Source organism: Anastrepha obliqua, chromosome 1 (genome assembly GCF_027943255.1).
Source record: "Anastrepha obliqua isolate idAnaObli1 chromosome 1, idAnaObli1_1.0, whole genome shotgun sequence".
In the NCBI taxonomy this organism is placed as follows: Eukaryota; Metazoa; Arthropoda; class Insecta; order Diptera; family Tephritidae; genus Anastrepha; species Anastrepha obliqua.
Window position 1 is genome coordinate 49,755,185 of NC_072892.1, and position 8,218 is coordinate 49,763,402.

Here is an 8,218-nt window from a genome sequence, read left to right on the forward strand (position 1 = left end):
AAATAAAACAACCATTATATCCGTAGTGATTCTATGCTAAAACATACCCAACAGTTTTTCGTGAAAATTGATTTACTTGAATATTCCTGACGATGTTTACTCAAAATCCTTAACAATTGAATTATTAAACGCATTAACACCAACCCTGTACTGTCCTCTTTCATACACATATCTTCATACCTTGTATATTTTCGGTATTTTTTGTTTACTACTACCCTTCTTGAAACTTTAAGATCCTTAAAAAACAAACAGTTCAGATGTTCGGTGAAAAAACTAAAAACGAAAATTTATTATACGTAAACTCCAGATTGGCACGAATATCGACTTCCTTATATTTGAGCAAAATATTTCAATTTTGTAGCACAATGTAATCAACTGCAATTCAGTGCTCTGAGTCCTATAACTTTTCTTACATTTGATAATTCCAATATGATAATTTGAATAAGTCACAGATCTCGCCCCAAAAAAATCTTCCGTTTGCTTACGACTTTTTAGGCTTTTCTACCTTCACGCTTCTTTTATTAGTTAATAATGACCTAAGCAACTTACGAGTACCAAAAATCATTAAAATCATCATCAGCAGTGGAACGCCAAATAACACAGCCATTGTATCCAGACTGTGTCTTTGGAAGAAGTTCAAATGACGCGCTGCCACACGCATTTGTGGCGCTCCTTTATGACGCAACACATATTCTGTCCAATAGATCGCCGTATCGAGCGGTGTCATTGGTCGATCGTGAAATCTCGCCGAGGCCTCCTCCGCCTTCTTCGCATACATTGGATTGTTCAGTACCTCAAGAACAGCATTGTACAAGTCCTCGCTGGTAAAATTTCTGAAGTTAAGCATCACACCTAATCCCTTTGCTTGAGCCTGTGCAACATTTAAATACTGATCATAGAATATAGGCATACCCACAATGGGCTTGCCATGATGCACCACCTCTATCATACTATGCATGCCACCGTGTGTGATGAAGAGTTTTACATTGGGATGTGCGAGTATATCCGATTGTGGAAACCATTTGTTGATGTAGACATTCTTTGGCTTGCCAGGTAAGTCAGTTTTCTCAAATTTCCACAATACATTCACAGGCAATTTGGCAAAGGCATTCATAAGTGTGGCCAACACATTTTTAGGCAGAAGCACGCTCTTCACATTTGAGCCGAGCGAGAAGTAAATTGCGCCCTTCGGAGAGGCTTTGATGAAAGCTTCCATGTCGGCAGGTAGTTTATTCCGCGTACTATTGATATGCATGCCAGCCACTTCGATAGCGTTCGGCACTAATGGGCGCGGCCAACTAAAGGAGTAGTGTTGATTCAACAGCAAAAGTGCAAAATCTCTACGTACTTCTCTTAGATTCAATGTGGCATTTGGAAAATATTTTTCATATAATTGTTGTTGTTCCGGAATCATAACCAAATGATTGTACATCAGCTCCATTGTGTAACTATATAAATTATCCAATCGTTGCCAGAAATTCATACGATCCAAGTTGGCTCCACTGGGCGCTGGTACGTACGCTGCCGGTGAAATATTGTCCACCAACTGATCGATTACAACATCGGTGCCAAATGTGGAAATACCAATCATAGGCGCCTTAAAGTGATGGCCCAGAGCGTAGAGAGCCTCCTGAAAGAATACTTCGATGATGATGAGATCGAAATGTTCATTGGAGTGTAGTAGTTGCTGGAAATCTTCATTTTTCAGCGCTGACAAAGTACCCATCACTACGTATTCGTTCAAGCAACGCAGAGCTGTCAATTTGCTCTGAGACATTTTCTTAACCACATTACTAACAGCCTCTGAAGTTGAAGAAGATAAGACAGTTAAAACAAAACATGTTTTTCTAAGTAATTTAAACTCACTAACCGTCGTGATCGGCATTTTCAATTATTACAGTAATATCGCGAAAATTTTTCACCGGCGTCTTTTGCGGAAACGCCGATACAGAAATGACTTCATGTCCACGCGCCGCCAATGTTTTCAAATACGGCTGCACACAAATATATTGGGAAGGACCCTTAAACGGAAAGATCGAAAGTATTTTGGCACATTCTAAGATATCTATTACAAATGCCAAAAGCAACACGCCGAGCCATGCAAATCTAGACAAATGCATTTTACGAACTAATGAATATTTTGTAGTCGACTGATGTCCGACGTTTAGATGATACTGGCTTTTAAGCAGCTTTGTGAAAACTAAAATAACGAGTACAAATTTTTCCAACTATGCATGCAAATATTTTTATTTGTACACGAAATAAATATATATTTACACTATCAACTACAGTTTCAATCAGTTCTATTTGTGTTTGGCACTTCGGCTATTAATCGTACAGACCCCACTAAGCGCATAAATATTAAAATGATATGAAAGTTTGTTTATTTTTCCACTAACGACAACGACAAATCAGAGAATTAATTTCTTTCATAAAATGAAACTTCTCTTACAAATCGGCAATTACACAGTGCAACAAAGTGAAACAAAATAATGTATACCTGGGATCTCTTAGTGTTTTTCTGAAGAGGTGTGGAAAATAAGAAGACACGTATTTTACTAAATATTTGTGTCAGAAATTTTTTTTGTCACCTCAGATTTTTTATGTGACCTCAAAATTTGAAATTCTCATTTTATATGAAATTTTGAGAAATTATTATAAAAAACATATCCTAACTTATTTTAATTGCTTTTTAAATCTTAGTTTGAAATGTTGCTTATCTCTGTACCTTTACTTTGAGCTATATAAGTTCCTATGGTTCCACTAGGGCAAAAAGGGTCGTAATAAGCTTGATCCGTTCGCTTCTGTCGGACGCCAACCACTTTAGTTCTTTCCAACTTTGGTTTCTGCTTGTTATTTCCGTTTCTAAGATTCTTCACCAGGTCAGTGATGGTCTGCCTCTGCGTCGGCTACCTCGGGGGTTCCAATTAAAGGGTTATATAACTTGTGTTGGACTAAAAAATCGAAAAATTTTTATGGTATATTCTAAAAGTAGATCATCTTAAAAAAAATAAATTCAAAAAATCATAAAGATCGGAGCACTAGAACAAAAGTTACAGACCGTGGAAGCGCGTGACCTTATCCATAAATGAAGTGCATGCAAAACTTTTTTGATCGTCGCGGTGATCAATATTTATCAAAAACTATTTGACCGATTTGCATCAACTTTTTTTTTAATTATTCGAAGTAACAACCCCGTGAATCTAAACGGTTCACTTTTTATAAATAACGGGTGATTTTTTAACTATTATCTTTTTAAACAGTTGGTTTAAACAGCTGACGCACGTTTCGTGTTTTGTTTCACTGTCAAACATCTTCAGTTTGGTCTATAATTTAACCATGAATCGTCTTACAAACGAACAACGCTTACAAATCATTGAATTTTATTATAAAAATGCGTGCTCTGTTAAGAAATTTTATCGCGCGCTTCTTCCATTTTGTGGTCAGTTTAATCGACCCATTGAAGCGGCTATTCGAGCTATTGTGACTCAATTTAGAACCAAACTTACATTATTGGACATCGAACCACCAACACGCTTACGTGCGAACTGAAATAAATATCGCAGCTGTATCGGCCAGTGTTAATGATGACCATCAATTATCGATTCGTCGCCGTTCGCAGCAATTGGGCCTCTGTTACTCAACAACATGGAAAAACTTGCGAAAGGATTTAGGTGCGAAGCCTTTCAAAATACAGCTGGTGCAAGAATTGAAGCCGAACGACCTACCGCAACGCAGAATTTTTGGTGTATGGGCTCTTGGAAAGTTGGCCGAAGATCCACTTTTTTATCGAAAAATTGTGTTCAGCGACGAAGCTCGTTTTTGGATCAATGGGTACGTAAATAAGCAGAATTGTCGATTTTTGAGTGAAGATCAGCCAGAAAAATTGCAAGAGCTACCAATGTATCCAGAAAAGGTCACAGTTTGGTGCGGTTTATGGGCTAGAGGTGTCATTGGACCGTACTTCTTCAAAGATGTTGCGAATCGTAACGTAACTGTGAATGGTGGCGCAACCGTGAAATGATATCCAACTTTTTTTTGCCCAAAATGCAAGAGCTTGACTTGCATGACATGTGGTTTCAGCGGAACAATGGACTTGTTGAGAGGCGAGTTCGGTGAACATTTTATTTTACATTCGGGACCTGTCAATTGGCCACCCAGATCGTGCGATATAACGCCTTTAGATTATTTTTTGTGGTTCTATGTTAAAGCCCGTGTCTATTCAGACAAGCCTGATTCAATTAACGCATTGGAAGACAACATTAAAGCATTTATATGTGAGATATCGGCCGAAACATTGGAAAGAGTATGCCAAAATTGGACTAAGCGGATGGACCATTTGAAGCGCAGTCGCGGTCAACATTTGCATGAAATAATCTTCAAACATTAAATTATATGGACTGTACTATCGATTTATATAAAAATTAAATGCATATTTTTTAATTTTACCTGTGTTTTTTTGAAAAACTTTCCTATAGAAAATCACCCTTTATTTGCATAGTTCGCTGGAATGCATTGTTTTTTTAATTTTTCAACCCCTCAAAAATCGTATTTTTAGTGTAAAGTGGTTTTCATATCAAGAAAAATTATTTTTGGGTAAATAAACCGTTCAGATTCACTAAAAAACATTTTTCTACAATAATCATTTAATTTTTTTGATTTCCTGCCTTTTAGAAACCTGACCCAGTACGCTGGCAACAGCGGTGCAGTCAACATCGCTCCGCGCGTGAAAGCTGTTTTAAAAGTGTGTTAGGATTTTGCAGTGGCGAAAATGCAGCGATCGTTGGACCAACGTTACTCGATCAAATTTTATGTAAAGCTAAACAAAATGAGTACCGAAACCGTTGGGCTACTCAAGGAGGCTTACGGGGACCAATCTGTGTCCAGTGCCCAGGTAAAACGGTGGCACAAGTCGTTCAAGGAAGGCCGGGAGGACGTCGAAGACGAACAGCGGTCTGGAAGGTCAAAACCATGCTGATCATCTTTTTCGACTCTCGAGGCATCGTCCACAAGGAGTTTGTACCTCCAGGAAGCACTGTAAACGCGGCATTTTACAAAGAAGTGCTCCTTCGGCTGAAAAACCGCGTCGCCCGGGTTCGGCCCGACCTCGCCAACAATTGACCCCTTCATCACGACAATGCGCCGGCGCACACCGCCTTCCTCTGCACCTCTTCATTGGATAAGATGGGGGTTCCGGTGCTTCCCCACCCTCCATACAGCCCAGACCTGTCCCCTCCGGACTTCTTCTTGTTCCCGCGCCTGAAAAGAAAGCTGAAGGGAAGGCGTTTCGACTCCATCGAGGCGATCCAAAAAACTGTGACAGCCGAATTGAATGCGATTCCGGCGGATGAGTTTGAAAAATGTTTCCTGCAGTGGAAGGACCGCTACCAGCGATGTATTGACGCTCAAGGGTCCTATTTTGAAGAAAATTAGTTGTATAATCCAAAAGGTATAGTAAAACTGCTTGAAAAAAATAAGGCTCATTGCTTTTCAATCAAACCCTGTATTTGGTAAAACACGTATCTTCTTATTTTCCATAATCTATCACAAAAATACTACGAGGAGTCAGGGATAACATTTTTTTCCATTTTGTTGCACTGTGTAATTGAAATAAGCGCCCAGTATTAAGAGATATTTTGTGAGAAGGATACTTTCAGCGTCGGATACTTATTAACAAATTCATTTATGTAAAATAAGTACACAGCCAGCTATATGTAATTCTGAATTGCCTTACTACAGGGTGCGTCAAGTAAAGCCTACGAATTTTATACACATTAACTTTTTTAATAATCGTTTACTTTAAGTAAAAGTATTCTCACAGCAAAATGGGAAAATTGGGTTCCCTTAACAACTTGTAATCAGCTCTTGGAAAGAAGGGCTTAGCGTGAAGCGAGCGTCCTTTAAGTTGTACATCAAATTGTAAGGCTATCAGCTTCTTCGGGCCACGGGTGGGGATACATCTTTGAGCTTAAAAAAGCTTAACCATTTTCGAGACATTCGATTTTAATGATTATTTTAACAACATATTTTATTGTGCGCTTATCAGTCGAAAAACAAGTGAGGTATGCGCAACGTAGACGGTACCCAGGCCACAAAAAAACTCGATTGTTTAAATTATGCCAGGTACAGGTACAATTTGGAGTTGATGCTTGGTTATGTTAGACTACCTGGTTGGTATATTCAATTAAATTTTTTTAGAATATTATGCCCCTTAGGATGCCTTAAAGACGTACTACATAGTTTTTAAAATAATTTTCAGAATGGCTGCCATACAATTTTTTTTTATGAGTTAAAGTAGGAAAAAACCAAGATTCTGTTTAAATAATCTTTAAAATCGAGTACCTCGCAAACGGTTAATATAACGCAAGATACCCATATTAATTAAAAAATTCCTGAATACGAGTAATAATGTCCTTATGTACCCAAAATGACTTTCTCGGTAACCCTGTATAGTGATGACTATTATTTTTTCAATCTCTACAAAAATCACTTAATAAAGAGAAATAACATGCAATATATTAGCAAAGTGGGTGGCCAACAAAATGTACTTGAGCCAGTTTTTTGCTCTGAAAGCTCGCAAATTCCACAAAGGGCGTAGGCAGGAATTTGGTTAGGGAGGAGGACATAAAAATTATTAATATCGTTCAACTTTATAGTTCTGACTTTTTAAAGAAGTAGCTTGCGATCTCGAAAATTGAACAATCAGTGTCTTGATAAGCAAATTGGGTTGACCGGATACGCTAATGGGAAATATAGCCGCAAGAAAATAAATAGCAAATAATGAAAATAAATAGCAAATAATGAAAAATCCATTACACTACTCAACAACTTTCCAACTTTAGGTTTCTTCTGCGGTTGTACGATGCGGCCTCTTCTATTCGTCACTTCTCTGCTTGCCTTTTCTTTGCTCGGCTCACTTATCGAAAAATTTGAAATATGCATGTGAAAGCAACAACAAAGTTATCAGTAGACAATTATGTGATTACAAATAGGCCTCTTTATGAAAAAATAAGAACCATCTCAGAAAATGTTTGATCGTTGTTAATTGTGTTCATCTTATATTATTTTCGAAACGAAAATTGTGGTAGCCCTTATTACCGATACATATAAAAATATGTATTTCCCTTATGAAATTTGTTAGCTTTTTATAAGGATTCCCGTCAATTATGCCCTAGCGTTGGACGCCGATTTCCGCTTTATTTGTATTATTTGTTTATTTATTAATCAAACGTACAATTATAAGTTGTTTATAGTGTTTGAGCTCAATTCTACCATAAAATCTTTAAAACAACATTAAATATGAATAGAGGTGTTTTAGGGAAACAAGTTTGATAATGGGAAATAGTAAGCTTGAAAAAAGTGGAAGTAGGAGGAGAAGAACAACGAAGCATTAGAAGAACATACCTATATGCGTACATACATGCATAATACCAACTTAGTGGGCAAAGTAATATAGAAGTTCATTTTTAAAGCGCAATGGTTTCGATCTTTTATTACAGAGCGTTCCAAAGACGAGCAGCAAAAACGAAGAACTGACGTTCAGATACAACGCAACGTTATGTCATACTAAGCATTTTAAGAGGTCCCCGTGGTCTAGAATAAAAAAAAAAAAGATTTTTTTTGTGATATTCCGAAAGTATAGAATATACTTTCAAATTTTTGGAAGGATATTCCTAGTATTTTCGATTCTACAGCCGTTTTAGCAGGTAGAGTCAGATTCGTCACGCAGCGGCATCACTGGTCGCATTTAAATGGGTGATCCCGTGCCACCTCTATACTTTTTCGCAGTCTTACTGCCCTCGCCCTGTGAACGATTGCGTTTTGCAGCTTCTGTCTTCTGGTTGGCCTAGAACGCCAGGTACTCATCGACCACCTTTTGGCACCCTGCCTTATCGGCCGCATCTTTGGGATGAGTTTTACCTTCGGCCTCATTTTTGCTTATTCTGCCGAGAATAGCGAGAGACCTCTGGTAAAGCTTGTACCTAGACGGGCCTTTTTTAGGGTATTGTCGCTTTTGCCCCTTGGTATCAGCGGATGAAGTAGGTTTACTTATAGTTGATGGCGTGCTGTGGCCCACAGCTTTGACATCAACTATCTCTTGACTAGAAGCCAAGAGCTCCGAACTTCCTCAGCTCGTTTGTGTCCGCCCGTTTGTCTGTCCGTTTTGTCATTGGGTTCGTCCGCTTGTCCATTCGTTTCGTCTTTGTGTCAATCCGTT

At 38.2% G+C, this 8,218-nt stretch overlaps 1 protein-coding gene across 1 annotated transcript; it reads right to left on the reverse strand.

Annotated features, from left to right (window-relative positions):
• Nucleotides 1–260: 260 nt before the first annotated feature.
• Nucleotides 261–2,249, reverse strand: LOC129235967 (UDP-glycosyltransferase UGT5-like). The gene is made up of 2 exons (XM_054870069.1): nucleotides 1,871–2,249; nucleotides 261–1,803 (listed from the first exon to the last, which is right to left on the reverse strand). Exons 1-2 carry the CDS (start codon nucleotides 2,118–2,120, stop codon nucleotides 482–484), a joined length of 1,572 nt encoding a protein of 523 aa, XP_054726044.1. The 5' UTR covers nucleotides 2,121–2,249; the 3' UTR covers nucleotides 261–481.
• Between the last annotated feature and the right edge of the window lie 5,969 nt (nucleotides 2,250–8,218).

Bases quoted from the DNA above. Each gene is read 5' to 3' on its own strand.
- LOC129235967 (XM_054870069.1), bottom strand. From the start codon at position 2,120: ATGCATTTGTCTAGATTTGCATGGCTCGGCGTGTTGCTTTTGGCATTT. The intron at 1,804-1,870 runs GTTAGTGAGTTT...CTTCAACTTCAG, and splicing joins TGAAAATGCCGATCACGACG to AGGCTGTTAGTAATGTGGTT.